Source organism: Cardiocondyla obscurior, linkage group LG02, assembly GCF_019399895.1.
Source record: "Cardiocondyla obscurior isolate alpha-2009 linkage group LG02, Cobs3.1, whole genome shotgun sequence".
NCBI lineage: Eukaryota > Metazoa > Arthropoda > Insecta > Hymenoptera > Formicidae > Cardiocondyla > Cardiocondyla obscurior.
In genome coordinates this window covers 9,816,902-9,844,152 of record NC_091865.1, presented here as the reverse complement: position 1 = coordinate 9,844,152, position 27,251 = coordinate 9,816,902, and the positions used below count along the sequence as shown (strand labels likewise).

Genomic DNA, 27,251 nt, shown 5'->3' with positions numbered 1-27,251 from the left:
AAATTATTCAAGACCAGAATAGAACAGCTAGACGAAATTATGTCAATCAATAACGTCTGAAAGATTTTAAGCTGAGAATATAGTTTTAAGTTAAAAATGAGATATAAATTCTAAGATAAATTAAAAAAAAAAGAAAAGAATATTTATCAAAATTGCAAATTACAAATTTGGCTTTCTTTACAAAGCTGACAGATATATCGATTTAAAACAAACCGCGCCTTTTAAACAAGACATGATTGATGAAGGCTTGTAAAGTTTTACGACGTTGTTCACAGAAACGATATCGGATAAGTATATGATCTATATGTCGATACAGATAACGCATAGACACATTACATAAACGATTATGTCCAGGACGATGATTTAATTGGCATTGAACAATGAGTGACGCGTGTCTAATAGACAAAACTGAAGTAACTCAATTGTTGCGTCGACGTCCGATCACCGTCGTTCTTAGTTTGGAAATTACTAACGCGCAATTGGCAAATTTTAAAAGCTGTATAAATTATTATACTTTTTAAATAATTTATTGATAATTTAATACGTTTATTAATCGACGAAAATTAAAGATGCAAAATCCGGTGGTAACGGATTGTAAGTAATTGTCATAAGTATGACGGTCGCTACCTTCCGGAATGCAATGACTCAGAAAAAAATTTTTTTTTTCGTGTTCACGCGTAACCACTGTAACAACATCGCACGGACTTCCGATCTTTTTCTACGAAGATAAATTTCTTTAGCGCGTTCTATCAAGTTACACGTTTTATTCAGAAAATAAACTAAAACTCCAAGCGTTTCATACAGCCTTGCAAAAAAATTTCATAAAGTACCTTATCGATCTTTTAAAAAACTCTACATGAACCGTTGCGAAAAGAGCAAAAATTTTTTTATGTTGCTTTAAAAGACTGTAAAAAATTCTACGACGAGATATGCTGATGCATATTTAATATTGGTTTCTTATTTCATTTTTTGAACCGCGGAGACAAGTGTTCTCGTGGTATAAAAAAGATTGCCGATGATTTTCATTCTGCGCGCGTAACAGGACACCGAGTCAAGTCACTCGGTCGGAGCGTTTGGGAGTCAGTTCGCTCTACGTATCCCGAAATGGCTCGGCCAGGCGGTGGGCAACAACGATTCTGCCCTCTCTTCCTCTTTACGCGTAAAAATAACTCGTCGCTTGCGATACGCGCGTTTTTGGATCCGAGAAACTTCGCGTCTTAACAAAATCAAATTTCACGCAATAAGCCGACCGGGCGAGATTCCACCTTATCGCGTCTTTTGTCATCTCACTGTCCACGATCTTTGTAACTCTTAAAATATTCCACGAGAAAAGGAGGAAAGAACCGACGAGGGCCGTTAAACCGTCTCGCAGGAATTTCGTTTCACTGGCATTGTATAGAAATGTTTATGGAATCAACGATTACACGCACATGCCGCGTTGAACTTCGCGGAATCTTTCGACTTCGGTTTTTGCCTCTACAGACATCGCACAGCCTCCATTTCCCTTTCGTTCTCTACTTACCAAGCATCTCTGATTACCGGCGAGCTCGGGATCCGCGTATTCGCTTGGTAGAAGCTACATGAGGGAGATGCAGTTCCAACGCGATGCAATTGCAGTGGCGCGGGCATGAGATTCTTCAAAGGCCTTAAACGCTCGAGTTCGATAAGGCAAATCGTCGATTTCGTTCCAGTTCGAATTTCCAGCAATTCCAGTATATTTTTCTTAGCGAGGCATTCTCCTGAAAGGATAAAAATATACCTGGCGTGAGACGATATTGCGTTTCCCAGTTAACGAAAGGGAGAGAGCAAGGAAACGAATAGAAATCACGGATGCATTTCTATGTGAAATAACGACACCAACGGTAATTAGAAAAGCAATAAATTTCATGGGAAATATTATATAATATTAAATTGCCGCAACGAGTAACACGATCAGTATGAGTCAAATATAGAAGTTCTTGGTCTGATATCTATCCTATCGTGCGATATCTATATATCCATATCACTTATTGTTCTTATGCGCAACAGCGAAGCTGCAACGAGTCCGACGACAGTACGTTTCGTCGTTAAATTTCGAATCAATGCGCGTGCCGTCCCAAAACGGACACTCGCAAAGATATTCGCGGCTATCCGATAAGGCGATTTCGCCGAGGTAGGTGAATCGGCCCTCGTGTCCCTGGGAGCGTCTTCGTTCTCTCGATAGCGCCGCATAAATGTTCAGAAACGACTCTCGTATGAACGGCCGCGAATGCAGCCGCGACGGATTTTTGTCTTCTCTTTTCCCTCCGCGTGCACGGGAATCGCATACCTGAGGCGGCAATGACGTCACGAAGACGAAAAGAGGCAGCGAAGCGCGAACGTTTGATATCGCCTTCCTCCGCGGCCCGGGCCCTCCTCAGTGGAGAAGCCGTCTCTATAAATAGGATATCCGGTCGCTCGCTAATTATACACCTATGCATGCCTGGTGTACACCTAACCGAATGGCGAATACCCGCGAAAGCAGCCCGGAATTTTCCCCGCTTTCAAGAGCGCCGCGAGAGAATCCCATTTCCGCGCCGGGTCTCCTCCACCTCCTCCTCTTATCCTTGAAACGTCGCTGTGAGTTACCGCGGAAGGATAACGGGCCGATCGTGCGAGCGATGCTATACACTATTCCACCCTACATTGTGCCGAAGCGGCCGCATTCCTTCCTGGACAAAGAAACTAAATCCCACAATTATGTTTTAAAATAAACGATTTAAAATAAAATAAAAAATTTAAGCGGAGCGCTGGTCTCTCCGCTCAAACCAGCGGCCGCGACCCTCGATCTTGGAATTTCCGTTTGTAATCGCATTCCTGTCCGCAGATTTTCCTTCTATTGGACGAGTGAGGAGATAAAAGCATCACCATGGACGCGATCAAGAAGAAGATGCAGGGAATGAAGCTGGAGAAGGACAACGCGATGGACCGCGCGTTACTCTGCGAACAGCAAGCTCGTGACGCGAATGCGCGAGCTGAGAAGGTACAGAAATAATAATTGCAACAAACAGAAATTGTTCCGATATGAAATATATCCGAATTCCGTAGTCGTGAAGAATCTGAAAACAATTGAACTGACCATGGCAATTTACTGATCGCTTTTTTTTTCAAGTAGCAATTGAAAAATATTCCTAAAATTAAATTGCGACTATATTCCTGAATAATTTTCGATAGCGATAGTAAAAGTAATTGACCAACCTTTCAATGAATACAGGCCGAAGAAGAAGCTCGCGCACTCCAAAAGAAGATCCAGACCATCGAGAACGAGCTCGACCAAACTCAGGAAGCTCTCATGCAGGTCAACGCAAAGTTGGAGGAGAAGGACAAGGCTCTGCAAAACGTAAGTCGAGTTAATTCTTACTATTATCTCGAAGTGTTCGGCACTGCCGTCAACGTAAACGAGAAAAGAAGGAAAATTATTTACGGTTAATATAAGACGAAGCGTTTCTACATTTTGTGAATATTGGATGCGTCTTATCTTTTTAGCATTCAAAAACTTTTGGCGTACAGAACTTTAGCGTCTCCAGTGGACTGCTTACTCGGCAAAGTATGAAATATGAAGGCGAAAGGTATTCGGAAGATCGCGAGTCCACCGAATTACGAAACTTTATCCGCGCGATAGAAAGAAATAAGTACGGCATATACTTTTGATAGTTTTCATTGATACAAATGGGGAAGAAAAGGTTATGAAAGCTCCGCGCTACCGGTGAACTTTCTTCGCGTCAGTAATTCAACATCGATTACTGTCCAGCACATTTCAAAGCGTACAATTGTGCAGGAAGTTATAAATTTGGCTCTCACGAGTCGACTTACCCGAGCGCTTCCAAATTTTGGTTCCGACGCAACTCCGAGGGCCTTTCGATTACGAAAATTCGTGAATAAAACGCGCGGGCGACCGTGCGAGTTACCCGGGGATCGCGATATAAGCGTTCCAACAGATGCCGCCAGCTGCTCACGCAAGCGCTTCGCCATTTTGAAAAGAAGACATAATGCTCGCCTGCGTTCGTCGGCGCTGAAGTCGCGGAATCGTCATAAACATACGTGCGTGATGTGCGTAGCGGCATAGTTTCAGCAGACTCGGAAGTTTTCGGCGCCGCTCGGTTCTCTTCCCTTTCCGTACGTCGTTTGAGTCGCTTAGTGGGGAATGTTGCTCGCCTTCGCCGTATGCGGGAGCGAGACAGATGCATCGTGCCCAGTGCACGGCGCAGAACGGTACGGTTTTGGTCTTTGTGTATACTTGCGGCGGCGTATCGCGTATGCGGTGTGCGTGACGGTGCATCACAGCCGGTGGACAGTAACGCGACGCGGGGGTAGAAACGTGCGTGGCGAGTCAGTGACAGACAAGATGGCGAAGTGCCTGGTGCAGTGGTAGTAGAGCGGTGCATATTGCACGGCGCGCGTCAAGGTGTTGGACAACGCGGGGGGTTTCGAGGGCACAACAACAGCTGGACAGCTGACATGGAGCGGGCGGCCTCGGCGACAACGAGACGCCGCGGCCACCAGCATCACCCGCGGCATACCACGCGACGACGTCTCGACGCCTCCAGCAGAGGACCCGCGCAGTGTGGCCCTGCTGACGACGTTCCCGCCAGGAGTACTACGCTCACCGGCGACGAGACGTCACCCGCCAGCGTCACTGTCGATGACCGACTTGGCACGGCGGACCTGCGGCCGTCCGCGCCGCAGATGACACTCGGCGCGAGATGGCCCACGAGGATCGAGGCGAAGAACTCGAAGACCCAGGTCCTCGAAGAAGAAAAACAAGAGGAGGACGATAACGTTCGACAAAGGCTCGCGCAGTGTAGCCCGGACGTTCCCGCACTCGGCGAGGAGAGTAAAAATGCCGAGCGCGACGAGACGCAGGATCGAGCAGGCGGGAAGAAGAGATCCCCTCGATCCGGTCCACGTGGGAAGGACTCTCTCGATGATTACGACGAGAGCAACTCGCCCGAGCCCGAGCACGCGGTCGCGAGGGCACGAGGCGATGGTAATTCCGACGACGAGTCTGCCAACGTCGAAGAGGATCCTGAGCTAGCAGAGCTCGCCAAACTACGTTGTCCCAGCGAACGCACGGAGGTCCAGGCCGAAAGAGAGGCCCGCAGACGGAAAAGATGCGCCGACTACCCCGGGCTTGCCTTCGGATGCTCCATATTTTCCAGCGACACGATGATGAAGTTCAGTCTGATAAAGAACGAACTCCAGAATATCATGGGCAATCAGCTGAAGCGGGTCAGTATCGTGCACATCGTTAATGATCACAGCGTACGTACATGCCGAAATACCGGCCGCGATAGATGAATAAACGCGGGTCTCAAGGTCGCCAGAGCCTTGATAACGTCGGTCAAAAGGTCCTCGGGGGGGTCATCGTTTAGTAAATTTCGTCATATCTAGAGTATTCAACGCGAAACTGAATATTTAAATTTCCTTTTCTTCCCTCGAATCTCTTTTAATCATAAAAAAAAAAGAAAAAGCTTAATCGATTCCTGGTCATTTTCTAAAAATTACATTATCCGAGAGCAATCAAAGCACCGGCGTTAATGAAGCGTGCGAGGAAAGGCGGTATATAATAATAACGCGGTAATATTTTAAGATCATTGCCTTCGAAGTGAAATCGATGACTGCAGCACTTTAATTGGATGTTATCAGCCCATCCGTTTCTGGCGATAACGTCTCGAGGTATTGCTGCCGTATCGCTTTACAGTAAAATTAATGATTCACTTGATATAATACAAAATTACTCATTTTGATATCTAACGGAATTTAATTTCTCAATTTTTTGTTAAGACTCGAATATCTGGCAATCGAAATTTATCGTGGAACTCTGATTTTCCGTTACCTACAGACTAGCTACTTATCGCGTTGAATATTTATTACTGTGACCAAATGCTGGGTAAGTTAATCAATTTTTGGGTATAGACAAGAGCCGTGAAAAGATGTTCGTGCAAACAGGCCGGCCCTGAAATAACAGCCGAGAAAGTTGCCGCTAACGAGATCCTCTTGGCGACAAATGGCATTTATTATTAGGGTTACTGAACGGGGACAATAGGTTACGCGCACACGAATCTCTTGCCCAATACACCGATGGAAAGTAGTCGCTAGCTAAAAGATGACATTTCCATGTCATACCGTTTTGCGCCAGCATCTGTCTGACGGTTTTATTAATCGCCATCTAATTATAGAAATTATAGAAGTTTCGAAAATAGATAAATTATATATTTTTCACCGTGGAAAAATTATATCACATCTAAAAATGCCAACCGCGTATAATAGAATACATCGCGTTACGGTAAATCGAATCATACGGTATTGAAGTACATTGAATGTATAATATGCTTCGATGACATCCGGGATCGAGATCGTCTACTCGCTAGTAATGGACGAGAACCAGTTTTAAGAATAAGATAAAAATAAGATATTCACCTTTTGCGTTAAAAAATCTCGTTACGTCGAGTATCACGTGTAGTAACGGTTCGAGTTCCATTGGCGGACTTTCTTTTTTATCGCGAGAATTGAATTTATCTGTCTTGTCAGCTGTCTTTATTCTCGCCTCGTAAATCAATTTAATCTCTCTCTCGCTCTCTTTCTCTCTCAACGATGACACTGTTTGCTCATTGTCGTCCTTATTGGACAAACAATGGAAATCCCCTGATCTCCGAGATAGTTTCTCTCGACGATGCTTCCGCTATTCCTCTTTCGGGACTCCGCCCTTTTGCATTTGCGTCTGGCAAGTCTGCTTAAACTTACTACACCCCACACACGTCAACATTCTAAAAATATATGACGGTCGTGATCCAGCGAGACTTTTATTCGGAAGCGCGGGACCAGATTGCGTAAGCTCGCAGCTTCTGCACGAATAAATCCGGAACGCATTATGCGCATCGTTTTGTAAAAAAAAAAAAAATTATTTATTAATATATTTATTTTCTCCTTTTCTTGCCGCTTCTTGTGTTAATTAAAATAATGATTTACAATTGAACTTAGATTAATTAATTAAGTGACAATAATACTGATACGAATGCATTTCTCGCCTTAAAAAAAGAAAACCCGACCTTGGAAATTATCCGACTAGTAATTATCATGCGGTATTTCTTCTATCTTTCCCATTTTCGTTATCTCGTTGAAGTGTGATAAGATGATGCGTTCACGTGGAAAGATTCGATATGCGAATAAGTATATTAGATTGCATCTATAATGCCACGTAATGAGGCAACGTGCACTGGCATCGCTCTCGAACGGGGGTACGCGTATAATTTTGACGTCATCGTTCGAGTTGCCACGTGCTGAATGTATCAAGCGCATCCACCGCGAGGTCACCACGCAGCCTATATAAACCAGAATTGCGTTACAGAGGGACGGTTTATCGCGTTATGATTTCTAAAGGCCCGCGAATAGTTCCGCGCGAGAGTGCCGTTTTATAAAAGGCATTATTCAGCGTAGAATGCCACGCTGTATGCTAGCAAACGACGTGGCATATTGGATTACGCGCGGTCTCATTAGATTGCGATTTTATACCGTGAGGAACGGGTGATTTGAAGTTCCCGCTTCAAGGACAGAGTGCGTTTCTGCTTCTTGAATGGACCTGAAGAGGCATGGAAATCGCGTCTTCGAGCGAACTAAAAGTAAACGCCCGTTCAGTGTTAATTATTTGAAAAGTTCATAAAAATTGTCAGCGGTAAATCTAAAGCTGCTTAAACATTAGGTTTTTCTTAAATTAAAAAAAAAACTTTTTTCAATTGTACACCCAACGTTGTTTTTATATATATTTTTTTTATTTTGCCACGCAAAATTTTCTCGCGAGGCATGAATGTAATAATGATTACGAACAAATAAAAAATGCCTTGTTCACAAAATGAACTCAACTGCTCTATTACTTTTTATAATTCACGCTAAAGTTGCTCGCAATTAAGAGAGACATAAAAGCAATTGCTGTCGGCATTCGAAACAGGGAGAAATAAAATTAAAAAAAAAAAGAGGAGGAAGTTCGAAGGTTAGGAACGATACGTCGGGATATTTACGCGAATCCCCGGCTTCGGTGATTCGAAACGGGCCGGGCGTACTGGCGACGGGCGCGGTATTTCCGGGGCTTTGCGCGCGGCGACACGTCGATCGGCGTAGCGATACTCGGCGCGTGCACGCGCGATTTGTGCCGCGGTCGTGCGAAGGGGGCACCGGCGGACGCTTGGGCGGCGTGCAGGCGTGGTCCTCGTCGCGACGCCGTTCGCACGCGGGCCCACCGACGCGGCCGGCGTTCCCAGGACATCGGGGGGAAAAAAAAATAAAATCCGAAGCCGGTGGCCGTTGGGCGCGGGAGCACAGGGACCGGAGGGACTACTTGACGCGCGAAGGACGCGTAGCGCAAGCGCGCCTCCACCGGTGACGGCCATCTTGCGCTCCAGTCAACAGCGGCGACCGCCAGCAGCAGCAACGGCAGCCAGTGGTCGTCAGTGCACGACAGCTCCGAGTTGCTTCTGCGGAAAGTCGCTCTCTTTCTCCCGATCCTATAACTGTGCGCGCGCGCACCCGCAGACCGGTCATCTCGCACACGCCCGCGTCGTCAGCACGGTTCCCATCCTCGCGTCGCGTTTCTCGTTGGAAAGCCGCCTTTCCCGTCGGTCGAACCCGCGTGGGAACTTGACGGACGAACGGACCGGCTCGCGCGTCCTCGCCGTCGTCCTAGTGTGTTCCGCCTCTCTCTTTCTCTCTCCCTCTCGCGCGCGCCCACTGCCCTTCCGATTTCCGACTCGCCGCTGCTGGTTCTAACGTGACACATCCCGGGGTTCTCTACCGGCCGCAATGTCGACGCAAGTGCAGGGCACGCTCCTAGACGTGCTCAAGAAGAAGATGAGACAGACGAAGGAGGAGATGGAGAAGTACAAGGACGAGTGCGAGGAGTACCAGAGGCGGCTGCAGGTGGAAGTGATGCGCCGCGAGGAAGTGAGTGAAACCGAGCGATGCTTCTTTCAAGTGTCCTTTTCCAGCCACCGGCCCTTGGAAACTTTCCGTGCGCTCCCTTCGTCCGCGGCCTTTCTTTCTCGTTCTTTTTTTTTTTTTCTCTCTCTCTTTTTCTCTTCGTCCCTCTTTCGCTCCTTTCATTCGCTCTCTCTTTTCTTCTCACGTCGCGAAGTCCCGCGATAATACCGTGACTTGGCGAGATATCATTTTCGGCAATAATCGACACGCAGCCGGCAATACACGAGAGCCACCGTCGTTTCAGCCTCGTACCGATCGCCCGTCGACGATAACCGCAACGAGAAAACGTGAAAGAGAGACAGAGCGATACCGGGAGAGATAACTCCCGGCGCGGAATTCCTCGCGAACAGGTTTCCAGGCGGAACGTTTCATTGATCCGAATACGGATCCGATTCGGCGGAAGAAATCTGAGAATTTCTCGTGCCGTCGGCATCATCGAGTCTAGGCAGTGCTCTCTCTCTCTGTCTCTCTATCTCCCGCGGGGCCGTTTGTGGTGAAGAATGTGAGCGTAGCGCGAAAAGCCGGCGTCGTCGTAGGAATCGATCGCGGGTGTCAGACACGTCGTCGTCAGGCTGGGCGGACGCGAGGGGCAGGAGGATTGAAAGCGAACGTCGACTCTTTCGTGGCATTTCTGACACACCGGCAAGGTCCGGCACACCGCTCGCTGCCTCTCGACGGAACTCTGCCTGCGCGAGTCAAAATATTAACGTAGAGCCAGATCACGCGCCGTGACCGACCGTAATCGATCACCGTCGACCTCTCTCTCTTCTTTTCTTTTTTTTTTTTTCCTCTTTTCTTCTCTTCTTTTTTTCTATCTTTTTCTCTCTTTCTATCTCTCTCTGACTCTCTGGCTCACCGTCACAGTCGACCTGAGTCAAACGAACCGGATATCCGTACGGGCGTCTATTCGGAGACGTAGCCTAGCCGTTTACCGTCAAGCGTAATTCTCTCGGATCATCAATTAAACGCGACTAGAATTTAGAGATCGATACAGTTGAGTCTTGACCGGTCGATCCTCGTAACCGACGTAAAGAAGGTCAACCGAACTTGAATGACGTTTGAATTGAGGTATACTTTCCAGGCGACGAGTTTGATCCAAGTAAATGTCTTCAATATCCTATGATATACGGCAGCGCGAGGTATTTTGCACATGTACGAATATTATTTATTAAATGTAAAGGTGGTTAATACATATGAAAAATGTGCAGTCTCCTTCTGCAAAACTGTTTTTAAATAATCGTTGATTTAATCGCGCGATAGAAAAGTGGATAAAATCCCTGGGTCCGAGATTCCTTGGCAACAGCCTCCGTTACGCCTTAATCCGTTAGGCTTTTCTTGCCGCTAGGCTACCATATTCGGACAATTATCGGTCTATGTTCGTTCCAAGAGACCCCTCGTACATATTTTTCACGTCCTATACGAACTTAAAAGCTTAACTCGTGTACACGTACAACGTTATCTTTCTGTCAATTCTTTTATATTTCGTAAAAATTTTATAATTACAATGATAATTTAACATTATGGAAAAATATTATTATAAAGTATTACTAAAAGATGCCTCGCTGTTTCATGATTATTTTAAAATATTAAATAAGACGTTAATTAAAAATAATTCTTGATGGTTGTACAACCTACAGGTTCACACACAAGTACACGAATTTTTTGACTGAAATTTAATTCGTAATATTCTATAATATGTAGTTCGTCACGAATACGATTGTCCCCGATACGTCAAGAATTTTTCGCGGCGAAGCGATGAGATCACTGTGACAAGGGCTTGCAAGTTACAGCATATTAAGTCACTTTGCCTATTTAGGGGCACGTTAGTACCGCGTAAAACACACGGCTACGTGTGCAAAGTGTGCACGAGTGAGGCAAGCCGAGTCGAGTCTCCTGGTGAGCATTCATCAGCCTCGATTTAACGGATTTACACCACGGTCTTAACCGTTTCTCGCGTTTTTTTCGCTTGCACACGGCAATGAAACACGCGTGCCTCGATGTGATACCCGAGCACCGTCTTAAAGTGTCAAAGTCACGATCAGCTGATCCGCAAATTTTTTCTTAATAAATATAACACGTTCGGGCGGGATATTAAAATACATATGATTAAAGTGACTACATTAGGAAGCATACAAAATATTTTTTTTTTTTTAATAATTACTTATTTCAATAATTTGGTATTTTTAACAATTAAAGATAACACAGATAAAATAATATTTTAAATATAATTTGTAAATTTAAGCAAAATTGATATTTTATAATTGGAAAGAGGAAAATATTTCTATATGTTGAATACTTTTTTAAAATTATTATTTACACATAGAAATCTTTCGATTATCATTTTCTGAAATATGGGCGAAGGATTCGAGAGTCGGAAATTGTGCAATAGTAGTTCGGGTATAATGACTCACAGTTATATTGTAAATTCAGCGCTTCGCCGTGAAATGCAGTGAGTCATGAGAACGTAAAGTGATTCGTATTATTAAAATCAACGTATTAGCGCTTTTGGTTTAGATTCAATATATGACTTAAAACAATTTTTTTTTTTTTCCTAAACTAACTTGAACCGAATAAATTATACTTCTCATAAATATTTTAATATTTTATACTTTCTGTAATAGAACATTCTTCGATAGCTTATTATAAGCATTTCGCTTGAACGGATATTATTTATCGCGAAATGTCAACGTGAAATATTTTCCAACGTTATGTAATACCAGTTCAGAATAAAAATATATATCTCGGTTACATCCCTTTTCCATTACACCATCAATATTCCATATCTATTTTAGGTTGAAATATCGATTGTGTATCGTCGAAAGCAATTCTTGCAAATATCTGCATGGGATGTTATTGCTTCTATCGCGATTGTATATGCAGTACAGATTTGTTCTGCCGTCGGGCCGTATCGAAGAAGCCTATTAACCGTTTCAATGTCCTCTCGGTATAAAATAGCGGATGTCAATATCCCAATCGGAAACACGAATTGCAATAACTTCTGTTCCGGCGCAAAAGTCCATCCACGAGATTTTAGATGCGTATTCGAAGCCGATAGCGTACATACGCAATGCGTTTTAAAGGCCAACGCGACGGTCAGGCCGCGCTGTTTTTTTTTTTTTCTTTATATGGATTTATTACGGAATAAAGTGTATTTTTGCAAGCTTAGTTTTTTTTTTCTTTTCGACGCGATAATGAGCAATGTACCGTTTCGCAAGCTGATTCAATTACAGGCTTATCGTTCACATGGAAGATGCTAGGGTACGATAAAGCAGGGAATATTGATTCGCTCGCTCATCAACGGACCGATCAGTCGCGAGAGCGATATCTTGGGGATACGGAGTGACCACGTCTTTACTGCTGAGAAGTTTATATAACAAAATCCCCGATCGTCGTCTTTTGTCGTCGACGGTCCTCGCGATACGTTGAGTGAATTAACTCATAAACGGGTGCCGATCACGCACGTCGCACGAGCGAGGCGAATATCGCACGCCGCGGTTCTTTCTGGTTGAAGAATTTCGATTGCAAAGCAGAAAAGCAAATATAGAATTATCCTCAATCAAGTTCTCGTGCTGAAAAGCTTATCTGCAAAAAAAAATTGTACTTGAAAAATAGTTTTTATTCTGTAAATCAATTTTTTTTTTTTTTAATTTTTAAAGTAAGTCTGTGGCTTTTAGAATCTTGCGTGTTAAGTATCAGCGTTTGTGAACTCTGATACAGTTTAAAAATGCGCTTTATTTATCGAATTGTTATCGGTACCAATAATCGCGGCCGACGTCGGCTAGACTACGGGACGAATTATAAATGGATCGTGATGGAAGGCTACGAGAAAGGGTCGGACAAAGCGGAAGTTTGGCACACTTACTAACACTTGCCACGGACATATCGTCGACACGACCTGTCCGCTCGGTACAAGTGCGAGTGGGTGTGCCAATTTCCTCCGAACACAAAGTTCGCGTCGCCTCGCATCGTTAAGGTAACACGAAAGCGTGCGTAACGTTGCGTGTACGCACCATCAAGCGTGGCAAGCGAGTGACGCCGGCCACATGACAATCACCATTCACAATCATTCGACTCGCATCGGCTCGTTGCGGAAGTACAACGGTAACGAATACTTCACTGAAATTATGCAAGATTAATACGAAATATTTTGCGCAGGTCTAGACAGCATATTACGCAACTAAATTTTATTTTAGTTAAATTCTACAGCTTTGTATTTTATATTTTCTTTTTATTTTATTAGCGGTTATTATATTCTGTTGAGATAACTGTGATAGAATTTATATTTTCTTTCCCATCTACAATTTTACCAGAAAAAGAACTTTGATATGATGTATTAGTCAGCACTGTTAACGATGCGATAACGCGATTTGTACCACGGTTACGTTCAGATGATTGTACAATCACTGACGTCACTCACTCCCATAAAATCGTTACAGGTGCGCCAAAATCCATGAATATCAAGTTCACGCACCGAATAATAAAGTTACATTGTAAAACGATGCATTCCCTGCGCGGGGAATAAATTAGGGCTATTTACTAGACGCACAATCGTAGACAGGTGCAGCTAACGAGAACGAGGGGGCTCGAATTGTGTACGCGGATACACGTGTAATCGACCGTTAAGTAGCTTGCATCCGTAAAAATTGCACGCTCCGCTTAACGTCGTGCAGTTCTGCTAATAAAGTTCAACAATTATTATGCCCGAAAACGATTGCTAACTAAAAAGAACTAAAACTGTTCTTTTATCTGTACGTAAACTGTTCTTTGTCTGCGATCTGAAATAATTTTGTCTTTTATTTTTGTATTGCAGGCTGAGTCTGAAGTCGCCGCCTTGAACCGCCGTATCCAATTGCTAGAGGAGGACCTCGAGAGATCCGAGGAACGTCTTGCCACTGCCACTGCCAAATTGGCGGAAGCATCGCAAGCTGCCGATGAAAGCGAACGGTAAGTGTCTTGCTACCATACTCGCGATAAAATTGCGATAAAATTATTGCGAGCTTTTTAATTTCACGAGTGATTAAACATAGTACCTGCCTGCAACGAGCAGTTATTAAAAAAAAAGAGATATTAATGTATTTCTATTTTATTATTGATTCTATTTTATAGTAATGAGAATACATTTTACGTATATTAATATTTAATATTTAATTAAAAAAAAATTAAACAGCTGCTCGTTGTATTACGTACTTTCTTTTTTATCTTTTTAAAAATGATTAAGAGTAAATGGATAAAAATATATGTTATACGATTAGATATTAAATGTTAATGAGATTTTTTTATGTTTATTGTTAGTCGATCAATGATAACCGATGTGATAATAGATAATTACTAATAAATAATTTAGCTTATTAAATAATGGTTAGAATATATTTATAAAAAGAAAGGTTTCTACATTTTTTACTCTTCATCGTTTTTATTATTTATTATATACGAATAATTTTAAATTATCGACAAGTTATAAGCAAAAGTGATATAAATTAATATATGTATAATACTTAGCGTTTCAATTGTATGTCTTTATTTTGTAGAGTTTAAAATAGACAAAAACATAAACGCTTTTTTATAGCTAGATTTTTTTTATGTTACAAATGTCTCAAAAGTCTGATAATTTAATAGATATTTCAAAAATAAAATTGTAAAGCTGATATCACTTTTGCTATAATTCCATCATGTGTCTTTTTATCTGCACATGTATAGTATAACACGTTAATAGAATTATTTGCAATAATTTTGAATGACGGATTAATTTTTTGTTTAAAAAAAGTCTGAATATCTCTCGAGCCTTTTTCTTGCAACTTAAAATAACTATATCATTTTAAAACGATTATAATAAATACAATATAATAAAAAAAAAAATAGTATGCAAATAAGAAACGAAATGAAAGATTTACAATATTATTTTTTCTTTCTCTTATTGTTAGAGATGATTTTTACACAGAATCGAAATATAATCTTGTGGGTTTTGACCACCACATCCGAATTTTTTTTTTTTTGTGGTTACATGTCGCATCCGTCGCAACAAAAATTTATATTTTAATCCTTTCTAATAAGTACTTCTTAACAATGATAAATATTTTTTAAATTCCATTCTTTATTTAATAAAGTAATATTGTAAAAGATAAGTTTTCGCAACGATGTTGAAAGAATTAGGAACGCAATATTTCTATTAGTTTGATCTGACTCGTATGATATATATGATAATGAAAATTGCTGAATATAAAGAATAGCCATTATAAAAGCAGCCTAATTGCCAATTATGATTTTTTTATGGCGATACATAAATACATGCTTAATATAACTAGGTTAGGTTTGCTTATCTATATTGATAACGAATGACGTGTGCAAGCTTCACACGTCTTATTAAGATCTCTCACGTACGAAAAAAAAATTATTATACATATACTTCTTAAGTTTTTTTTTTTTTTTATTGTTACGCGACAAAATATGATAATTACATTACAAAGGTAAAATTGACAGATATTAAATCAAAGAGCGCAATATAAATTTATATTAAGGCGTTAAAAAAATAAATTCTTAATTTCCGTTACTTTTTATTAAACTTTTGAGTCGGGTGCTTGAGAAAATAATAATTTCCCGCACACAACAATCGTTCTTTCAACAACGATTAACTAATTTCTAAAAATCGGCAAACGATCGATCGTTAGGATACGCAAGGCTCTCGAAAACCGCACTAACATGGAGGACGACCGAGTATCCTTGCTGGAGCAACAGCTAGCACAGGCTAAACTGATCGCAGAAGAGGCGGATAAGAAATACGAGGAGGTGGGTCATCAGCGAACAAAGCGCAAAAATAAGGGCTGCAAGACCCTTTATGTTTTTATTCTTTTTATATTTTTTTTCCTAATTGGAAACGTGCTACCAGCCGCTTTGAACGGTTAAGCTATTGACTTTTATATTCATAAACGTAAAAATATTTGTTCGTGCTTTTGTAGAACATTTTCACGGAAGAGCAATCTTAACGACGAAAGCATATTCACGCGTTCGTCACGCTAATAATTCTATATAAAAGTAGAAAAGATCGTCCAGGTTGGCCGGTGGTTTTTTTCCAAGATTATCTTTCAGAGGAATTTCACAGGTAGACCGGCGTTCGTGAGCTGAGCTGAGCAGAGGCGTTCTTCGTCAGAAATCTATCTCTTAACTTAATTTACTCGTTTAATCGACGTTTTTTTAACCGTAAACTCTTTCGTTCGACATGTATCCACCTTAAAGCGCCCGCAAGATTCTCGAGAATCGCAGCTTGGCGGATGAAGAGCGCATGGACGCCCTCGAGAATCAGCTGAAGGAGGCCAGGTTCCTCGCCGAAGAAGCCGACAAGAAATACGATGAGGTTCGCGCGCCCGCGACTACCACTTTCAAGCGTGTTGGATGCAGTGACGATGATAATCATGACGATGATGGTTCCTAGTCGATAGTCAAAATAGTGCCTAACCCCGTAACTCTCTGTCTTCTCTTTGTGTGCTCGGAAACACCGTGATTCGATACTTACGCGCTTTCCGTTGCGAGTAAAGATTACGTGTTTCGCACGAGGCACGTTCCGTTCGTTAAAATCGTGTGCGATCGGTTCGTCGAGATTTCCAACCGCGTTAGAAAAACGGGACGATCTTTTCCGCGATGCCCGCGTCGCAAAGCGAAGCTTTTCGCGAGGAAGTCGAGGAAAGGCTGAGGAGAGAGCTTTTCTCGTGCAGTGAAATCTTGGCAAGGGTCAATCGTGATTGCCGATCTGTGATTGCGATACCGGGCTGCGAAAGAAAGTGTACAAGTTATCTTCCTTTTAGAAAAAGAAGTTTTTACAAGTGCAGTGTTCCAAAGATCGTTCTTTTTATCTTGCAGTTAGAATAGAGAGAATTTTAGAAATCAAAATAGGAGTCACGCGGGAAGAAATAAAGAGCGAGAAAGAGGGGGAAAAAAAAAGAAAGGAAAGAGAATGGTGATACGTACGAGAGTGTTGGCGTGTCTCACAAGCGCGATTCGCGTAAAATCGGGTATCTGTGATTTTTCAAAGTGTTTTCGTTTCGACTAAAGCTACAACAAAATGTCTCAAGTGCCAGTTTCTTAAACAAAGTTTAATCTTGTTATTGCTATATATATATTCCTGTTATTAGGTACTAGTAGATTAGAAATCGCGCGACCAAGTTACGGGAGGAATTCGCACGCGCGTACGTTTATGATATAATTCGATCTCTTCAGGGTACCGTGGAAGTTTTGCACCGCGTGCTCAGTTTGTCGCTCATTACCCCGGAGACCGGCCTCGTTAATGTAACAAGCGTATTCTCAATTGTGTTGTGATAATGCCGCGCGAAGCTGCCCCGCGATTTTATCGCGGCTCTCCGCGCGTCAACGACATGGTGCTACTTTTATCAGGCTTGTCTTTTGCTAAGACGAGAGCGGTTTGCTTTGCTGGAATTCGGAATGTAATGCAGAATAACGAGAGTTGTGATGGTAGGTGTTGGCTGTGATAACGTTGAAATTACGGTGACATACACACACCTTGTTATATTTGTTCACGCGAAGATTACAGTATCACTTCACAGTTGGGATAAGATATTGTCCCAAGTTTTTTTTTTATTTTTTTTTTAGTCATACGATACGTTCGATATTGGAAATTATTATTTGTAACTTGTGACTTATCGATGTAATATTAAACAATTCGTAAATATCTAATCTCTCTCTCTCTCTGACAGAGAGAACTTTTTATCTTTCGATATAATTTTATAAAATTTAAATTCTATTTATTTTTAATATCGCTTTACCACTTTTTGATTACGAATTATTTTCGCAAATTGGCTACTATCAGAGTATTTGCGCTTTCTTCAAGTTTTTATCAAAACGTCTAAGCTCACCGTAATTTCAATTAATTTATCTTTTCCACCCAATGACGTTCCATGCGATCTGTTAACTCGTCTTTAATTAACAGTACGCGCGCGAACTAATTGCGGTGTGCAAGAGTTGATTTTCTCGCGATGTTAATCGAATCACCCAATTTATTTCAGTAGATAGTCGCTTCCACGCAATCGTCTGTTTGGAACTCCTAATTAACGATCTAACTGCCTAACCGTTACAGAAACTTACAGAGATGACGACAAATTCTAACAGCAACCGAGTGTGCCGATATCGTCGTTGAACCATTTTTTTTTCTTTTTGCATATACATGTATAAAACCACTTTTAATGTGTTTATTTGCAAAATCGTGGCAAAATTGCGTCCGTGAAATGGTCAGAATATTTTCTGCTTTATTGAGTGCACACGATTAAAATAAAAATTAAATTTATGCCGCGAAGTTCTCGTATAAATTTCTAAAGAGAAACCATTTTACGATCGATTGCGTCACGATTGTACGAATGATGTACCGCACAAGTGAAAGATCGTCGTAGGTCAAAGTTGATAGGTATATTTAGTCACAATTAACGCACGTTTAATCAACGAATGAAAAAATAAAAAAGTTGTTAAAAGCTCAACTCTACGACGATCTTTTTCCTGGCGTGATCATACATCGCTGTCTTACATGCGCTTACAAGTTTATCAGGACTCGTCCGTCAGGATCGAGCTGCAACTTGCGTGACGCGACTTGCGTGCTGTACTTCTAATCGTTTTTTTGTTTTTTTTTTTTTTCTTCTCGACGACGTGGCCGATTGGAAGAAGCTACCCATTTGCGAGCGCTCAGGAAGATCGCTCGAAGAAAATTGGTGTTAATGCAACAGTTTAACCTGTCGTCGACGACATGTTTTAATTTACGTTTACAACACGCAGAACGAAGACGTACGGAAGAAAGGCTGCGGTTAAGAAAAAACTCATTTTATTCATTTAGATCAGACTTGTTCTCCAAGAGCTCATGGTGGCTCCTGTTTTTTTTTTTTTTTTTTTTTCGCGAGATAACAGCCCTTCGCGTACGCGGGTTGAAATGTAAAAGCCTCGCGAGAGCTCGTCGGTAGACTTTGAACTAAGGAAAGAATCTCCGCGTAGAGACTAACTTCTTCCAGTCACGGCTGCGACGACGATTACGACGACGAAGAGACATCGGTGTCTCGCCATCCCGCCGCCTCCGGAGCTTTCAGAGGCGGCGAGGTCGCCGATGAGAAAGAGGCGGTGGATGATAAGCAGCACATGTTAGAAACCGTATGTGTGTGTCGTTTATACAGGTCGCCCGTAAATTGGCCATGGTTGAGGCCGATCTAGAACGCGCCGAGGAGCGTGCCGAGGCCGGAGAGTCGTAAGCATCATTTTTATTAGGCATCTTTCGTCCGGCACCTTTTGCTCGGAGTGCGAACGATCCCGATGGTATTTTCTCCTGGCATCTCACCCAGTCTCGCCCCCCCCCCTTACTTTCCATCATGCATCGTCAAGCGTGCTTTGGCTTTTGCCGCTGTAACTTTTGACAGCACCGTTAGCCCGTAACACGCTCGTCGACGACGAAGAAGGCAGATGTGTGTCCCTCCACGTCTGTTTTGCACGATATTTTTCGTGATCGTACTTCACCATTAAAACTTGTTGTAGTGTTAGCTGTAAGCCCCTATTTTAGTCGCCGAGCGCTAGAATTACGAAACTTTAATCTAATCGTTAAATAGAATTGTCTCGTAGAAGCCTCCTGAATGATATCTCAGTAATAATGGCTTTTTACGACATCATCTGCGTCTGTGGGGAAATAGTAAAGAATCGTATACTGAACTGGTCATTATTTTTGTTATGTGTCGATAGTAAATGATTATTAACCGATGTAGAACATAATTTATCTGAGAGAACCACCTATAGACGCAGATGTAGTCTCATTGTGTAATTTTAATTAACGTTGTGGCGTAATCGCATTGATCTTTTAGCAACTGGAAGGAGTCCTAGAAGCCAGGAAACATCTAATTTTTACACGTCTCTGCATGCCAACACTTAATATATGTATAATATTTTTTTTTCTTTCTTTTTTTCTTTTTTTTGTATTATGATTTTCATGACCACCTCCCCCATCACCTTTGCTTTTGCGCATGACACGTGTGGCTGTTGATCACAGGTCGCCAGGAAACTAGTCATGATGGAGCAGGATCTAGAACGCGCCGAAGAGAAGGCCGAACTTTCCGAATCGTAAGTGCAATCGCACGCATGTGTTTAACATATTTCCTTTCCTCCATGTGTAATACTACAAGTCCCTTACTATCGTTCGCTCGTCTGGACCTCCGTCCAGAAGTTTGAATTACCGACAAGCACTTCCACGCATAATTTTAAAATATTAAAGAGCTTGGGATTAATCTACAAAATATTTTTCAAGAATTTTGTTTGGTATTGCAGGATTCGATAGATTCGTAATACTCTTTAAAAAAAAAAAAAAAAACGATTTTGTTCTTTGTTAACTTTGTACATCAGATAATTTATTAAAGTGCTGGGAAATGTTTGTCTGCATATTAAAATTTTTTTATTTTTTTTATAAACTATGAACTTTCAATATTAAATAGTGAATTAATTTTGCAGCAAGATTGTCGAGCTTGAAGAAGAACTGCGTGTCGTCGGCAATAACTTGAAGTCCCTCGAAGTCTCTGAGGAAAAGGTAAATGATTTATTTTATGCGTCATGTACAGTGCAATTAGAACGGAACATAATTCCGTGGATAATTATATTGCCTCCCCAATTCTCATTTTAAGTTGTAACGATTCGGTTTAATCGCCAATTAATCCGTGTTTAAAGTGGAAAATATTGATAAAAATATATCTTTTTTTTTTTAATATTATTCAACTTAATTGTATAAATTATGTCGATAAAAATGTATACCAGTAATTGGATAAGTATCTTAAGCGTTTTAAGGATACTTTATAGCGAATATGTTTCGGAGAAAATTATCATTGAATCATAGTACGAGAAATAATATTTTCGTAATTGTATGTAGGCCAACCAGCGCGAGGAAGAATACAAGAATCAAATTAAGACCCTTACTACTCGTCTAAAGGAGGTACATCCTTTGGGAGTGTTTTGCTTTGCATTTTTTTATATTTTTTTTTTTTAAACGTGTGATCCATCCTCGCGACGTAGATCTTGCTTATAATATATTAACTCGCGTGCCCCTATCATTTTGCGTCTGACATTCCCCTTTTCTTTTTAATAACCAAATAGTGTTCTGCATTGCGATGGACTAACGAAAGCTTGTTTTGTCTTTTTGTTGTGCTTGATTAAACACAGGCGACGCAACGAGAGGAGACGTTCGAGGGCCAGGTGAAGATTCTCGATAGTCAATTGAAAGAGGTAAGTAAAGACGAAAGGACTTATCGCGGATTAAAATATATAGCAAAAATGTTCAACTTTTATTTCATTTACTTTGTTATCTGATATTTTTGTATTTGAAAAAAAAACCATGTGACATTTTCAAAATCCATGTAAGCAGTTGAAAATTTAAAGCTTTATAGAGTTCATCACGAGGGTACGACAATACAAACGTGTCAGTAGTACCGTAAGTCTCTTTCAATGAAAGTATTGTCTGCAAAAAAAAGAGTGAAGCATTGTTCTCGATAATAGCATATTAATCGTGTAATAGTGTCGCAACTAAACCTTTCAAAGCCTAGATTCGGATTCATAACGTAGTTGCACTCGTGTGTAACGTAAAATTATACCTGCATGGCGTGAAGTTATGAAAGCTATATATCCAATATTAATTATTTCAACGATTACAGGAAAAAAAAAAGACAGAACAGTCATAAATCTTGTAGAGTTATTTTGGCGAGCTGTTACTGAAACGAATAATTTTATTCTGTCTTTTTTTTTTTGTAATTGATTGTATTATTTTAAAGTATAAATTTTCAACTAATAAAATATTGCGTTTTTGCAGGCTGAGGCACGTGCTGAGTTCGCAGAAAGATCCGTGCAGAAACTCCAGAAGGAAGTTGACAGGCTCGAAGGTGCGTATATGACAAGAAAAAAAAACACATACACATGATATATTACCGTCATTTTTTTCAATGATACGATTTGTTTGAATTCGATCATTTCTATATCGATAATTAAAAAAAAAACCCGGTGCCGTGCACACTTGATAAATTTAAATTTTTAATACCAGATGTTACGAACAAGTCATTACCGAAGAAATTAATTATTACGGATCACTGCTTATAAATTTAATTTTTCAACAGAGGGATAAGAAACTGAATTATTAAGAATGGTCAAATAATCTTATAGATTTTGCTAATTATAATTGCATAGAAACATAGTGATCCGACAATCGTAAAGCAAACCCTTTTTGCCCTGTGTGTATTTGTGAGTGTATGCGCGTATGTGTGTGCGTGCGCCGTATTTTATTTTGCGCCATTACCTATTTAACCGCCGAAACGCAGTGCAAACAGCTCGCGTGTGGCTTGCCGTGTTACTTCCCTTTAACCAGTGATCTTTACAGACGACCTCGCGGGCGAGAGAGAGAAAAACAAATTGCTACAGGAGGAGATGGAGGCCACCCTGCATGACATCCAGAACATGTAGATTATGTTTTTCCGCGATAAACGAAAACGCGAAAACATTTGTAGAGAGCGAGGAAACATCCGAGAGAAAGAAAATTACGTAGGAAAAAAAAAAAACAAAGAAAAAGAACGAAAAACAATTTACAAGTAAATACTAGAACGGCGGCAACGAGAAGTGAAGAAACAAATACGTTGTTACGGCGTGAGCGCTCCATGTGTGATGCACACTTTAACATTAACGGATAAAAATGCAGTCTTTAGGCTAGCCTTATACCCTCCATTACGTCCATCCGCAATGCGTGTACGTATTATGCGTGCTTGTATGCGATCGTGTGTATGTGTGTGTATGTGTTTCGTGTGCGTGTCGCGTGTCTATTTGTATGCACGTGACGCAAGACAGAGACTGATGTAAGATGAGAGGAAGTGTAGAAAATGTATATGTATGCATGCGAAGAGTAAGATATAGAATGAAAGGATTAGTACGACAGAGATGTAAAAAAGAGGAAGGATGTAAAAGATGAGTGAGGAAAAATGAGTAACCGCGGCAAAGGCAGAACAGCAGAATAGTTCCATACACAAAATGAAGTTATTCGTAATGAAAAACGGATTTTTTAGCGTTAGATTTTAGCTTAGGCAGTCTTTGAGTTTTAATTCGAGTAAAATTGAAGCATGACTGCAATCGGTTTGAGACATTTTCGCGTTCGCTGCGATTTAAATTCGTTACGAAAACGATTACTGGCCGTAGGAGGACTATGCGACCAGGGAATAAAGAGAAAGAACACGGACGATTGGATTGTTTGTACCGAGGAAAGAAGTTCGATAAAAAATTTGGAATTTTCTCAAGCATCAAAGACAATGTTCAAATATGATCTATTGTATAATTATAAAATAATATTATACTTAATATGTATAATTATCTTCTCGTAAATTTAAATAATTATTGAGTAACTTTTTAGAAGAGTGACTTGAGATTTTTTTTTATATTCTTTAATTAATTCGCGCAGTTGGGCGTTTTATCGAACTTGCATGAACTTTTCTCGGTGCAAAAATAATCATCGTAGCTGGATCGCATATAATGGAGGGAAACAGAGTGTGCTCATTTACTTTTCGTATCATTTTACATTCCGCATTCCACGCGGCTCAGCTCGCGCGAGAAGAGATTCGTCAGTTTCTTTCTATCAGCGTTATCTTCTCATTGCCGCCGATGAAAAACAAAGACGATAATGATGCAATAATGCATTTAAGAGGATTCCACTGCCAAAACCTCCCAGCAATTTTTCTAAAAATATATATTTCGTAGTACGTCTTTGTCTTTGTTGTGCAATATTCGATGAAATAGTTACAATCATATTACCACCATAGTATTGCCATAATTGAGGAAGAGAGAGAGATCCCTTTTTTTTTTTCATAGTACGAAATGAATGAAATTATTAGGTCTAGAAAGACATAGGCGTGTACGACGTATGGGTGGTTTAAGTTTGAGCCTACGAAAAATTTATCATAATACTTAAGATGCAAACAGGGAAGCAACTGGCTGTTTTGTCATGCCCTAACGCAGCTTCCCGTGCTAGCTGAGTCATTACGATGTTTTTTACCGATCGTGCCTGTATATATTTATGATATAAATACTAACTACGGCCAACATCAAACCTCGATGCAGAGAACGTGCTTCGTTTCGAACGTAACGGCGAATGAGAAAATAGTGATCGATCGTCGAAATAACGCATATCCGATATTCCACTTCGCGGCGCATAGTTCGCCTCGAATTATTATTATTACTATTATTATTAATTGATACAGTTGTCGTTAATGTTACTGATACTTCACGCTCACCGTCGAGCATCGCTTAGTCCGTGGTGAAATTTTCTCTTCCGATTAATTTTTATTTTTATTTTTTTCTTCTGAAAAGCTGTTTTTATGCCGCGTATACTGCCCCGACCCCGATGTCGTAATCTGTCACAGTTATTTTTGTAACACTTTTCCTGCAATATATTCTTAGATGGCCTTTTGATGTAGGAATATACATCGTCCTCTTCTTGTTCTGATATATATATATATAATTGCATATATATTATTGTCGCTCGTATGATCATTGAACAGTCACGAAGCTATTTAATAGAATAGATCGAATACGTTTATTTTTAGGATTAACTCCTAAAAGTAATAGAAATATAGAAGTGTGTTATGTCTTTCATATGAAAGATAAGTTAATTTTAATAATTATTTTTTTAATAATTTATCAACGCGTTGATTTGTAGCGTTAATCAACAAATCAATACTTGGTTGATACTATTGTAAATGTCAATATCACGTTATAGTTCTTCCGATAATTTGAACTGCTTTGAATTGTGTATCGCATAAACATTATATCTCTGTGCATATGAAGATGACGGTGAGTCGATTTGATGCACAGTAGCATGTGCGTTATCAAAAGGCCATCCGAAAACATTGCGGTCGTTCATTTTTTTAAGTTAACGCCGCCACGAGCAAGCGTTATTTAAAAACCAGGAAAGTAATCGCGAAAGAAAAAAAAATGCACAACCAGAGACCTACATGTTCTATCGTTGATTTTTGTTAGCTACAATTCTCTTTTTTTCTGAATAATACAACAACAAAAAAATTACGGAAACGCAGATACTTGAGTTTAAGAGAAAGTTTTAGTTTCTTAATTTACTTAATATTAATAAAGTGAATGGAATGATAATAATACTAATATCATTGTAATAATAATTGATTATATATTGCTATTATTATAAAACTGTTTATAATATATATTTTAATTTTGAAAAGAGTGTGTCGTTTGTTTTTGTTGTGTCATTTTATTATTAAAAAAAAAATTTGTTTTGTTTTACCTGCGCTAACAGTAATCCATCACCGTTGACATAACGATGTATAACTATTATCCAACGCGATAACAATGTGATCGCCTTGTTGTTAGACAGTCTCGTAACAAAATGCATGATGAAAGAAGAAAATGTGGTACGTATACCTCATTCACGGTGAGTAAATTTGCTTAATTCAATTTTGCTATTTAACGCATGACAAATCTCCTTATAAAAACTTCACGATTGTCTTTTATATATCTTGAATTAATTACGAACATTTCATAGACGTTAAAGATTTCTTTTTAATTAATTCGCCTACTCTGCTGTGACACTGGTAAAATTAAGGAAAATAATTTAATCGAAACATTAAAAGATGTGAAAATTATTTTGGGTCAAAATTTATGTATCCTGAACATTGAATTATTTTATTTTATAAATTTAATTATTTTGAAAGCTGTCCTGTTTGGCTACTCGCAGTGTCTATCTTTAATAATGCGATATTAACATTAAACGCTTTCATCTTTTCGACCATTATTTTTCCGAGCACCTTTAATGCCATGCGGTAGACGAAGTCTAACTAATCATCGGCTATCTATTGCTAACGTTGCGAATGCTTGCAGATGAGATGGTGACCGAAAAGGAGAAATTCAAGGAGGTCGGGGACGGCCTGGATATGGCATTCTTCGAGCTCTATGGCGTGTAACGCGGCTACTAACCATCCTCCTAACGCTTCATACAAAACCAAAAAAAAAAAAAAAAAAAAATTACCGAAAGCCTTTCTTACAAATGTAGCTTACGCTTAACACGTCTTTCCGTAAGTTACCATCCTATGCTTTTTAACCCGCTCGTTGCTAGAACCGCAGTTTCCCAACTGAGCGCCTTCTAAATAAATTCTAAAAAATTATTTTACTCGCTCGCTTTTTACTATTTAAAATTAAATATCTCACAAGTGTAGTAGTATTCACGCGAGGAATCAAGGCATCATTGTGTCTTTTTCGGTTTTATCTTATGTCTCAAAGTTCGCAAATTATCGCAGCTAATTTATGTACGAAATGTATCAAAGTACAATTGACAATAGTTAAATGCGCTTTAATGACACTACGTTTTCTTGCAGACGAGCTCGTCCACGAGAAGGAGAAGTACAAATACATCTGCGACGACCTGGACCTCACCTTCACCGAATTGGTTGGTTAAATCAGCTGTCCATTATCCGTGTCCGTTATCGAATTACTTGGACGTTAATTGTATTATGAACATCATGCAATTCGATCGCGGTCGAGTCACGGCCAGCCGATGCATATGCTTTCGTTACATCGTGAACTAAAATGCGCTATAAATATTCCGCGCCCAATGTACTTTTCTTTTTCTTTTCTTTTTTTATTTTATTTTATTTTATTTTATTTTATTTAATTTAACAACGACTCCGTTACTGACTTCCGCGTGTGAAGCAGCCGCTGAAGCGCAATTATTTATTTATTTATTTCGAAAATTTATTAATTTCGTCCAGGTCAAATTAAAATTACAGCTCAAAAAAAAATAATAATTTTCAGCGCAGTTGTAATTGCATTACGCTGCTTAAGTAATTAAGCACGTGGTAAGTAGAGCAAAAAAGAAAAGTACAGTACACGTCCGCGACTTTCTATTACGTGTCATTAAAAAAAGTATTGTTAAATTCTGAAAACATCTTCATCTTTCCGTCATAAGTAGCCTACGACTTGAATGAAATTGTTCAAAAGCTGTACATGACCACTTTTGTTTCTAATACTTCAGTAAATAGGATAAATAAAATATATAGAATCTGATATGCTGTTTTATATTCTTTCAGACTCTGAAATTTCCTTTCTTTAAACGGGATATTTATTTCTGAAAACATGTATGTATGTGTGTGTTTGCGTGTATGCGTATATCTACATAATTAGTATTACATTTTATTCTCTAAGGTGGAAACAAATGTGATCTTTCAAACATGACCGATCCAAGCTAATCTTTCCTATCTCCT

General features: G+C 40.1%; 1 protein-coding gene across 23 annotated transcripts in view; it reads left to right on the top strand.

The window, feature by feature from the left end:
- Tm1 (tropomyosin 1) overlaps positions 1-27,251 on the top strand; it is a 31,198-nt gene that overhangs the window by 827 nt on the left and 3,120 nt on the right. Inside the window, exons 2-10 of one of the 23 annotated variants that reach the window (XM_070674008.1) lie at positions 2,846-3,001; positions 3,233-3,358; positions 13,799-13,932; positions 16,219-16,336; positions 19,146-19,216; positions 20,461-20,536; positions 20,873-20,935; positions 21,806-21,875; positions 26,367-27,054. In XM_070674008.1, coding sequence (XP_070530109.1) covers positions 2,888-3,001; positions 3,233-3,358; positions 13,799-13,932; positions 16,219-16,336; positions 19,146-19,216; positions 20,461-20,536; positions 20,873-20,935; positions 21,806-21,875; positions 26,367-26,446 — 852 coding nt within the window. In that variant the 5' untranslated portion in view covers positions 2,846-2,887 and the 3' untranslated portion in view covers positions 26,447-27,054. Of the gene's footprint in view, positions 1-2,845; positions 3,002-3,232; positions 3,359-4,133; positions 5,248-8,415; positions 8,953-13,798; positions 13,933-15,653; positions 15,772-16,218; positions 16,337-19,145; positions 19,217-20,005; positions 20,077-20,460; positions 20,537-20,872; positions 20,936-21,162; positions 21,226-21,805; positions 21,876-22,366; positions 25,220-25,872; positions 26,052-26,366; positions 27,055-27,251 lie in introns of those variants that run through there. The other 22 variants (XM_070674015.1, XM_070674000.1, XM_070674001.1 and 19 more) reach the window with 22 other exon arrangements.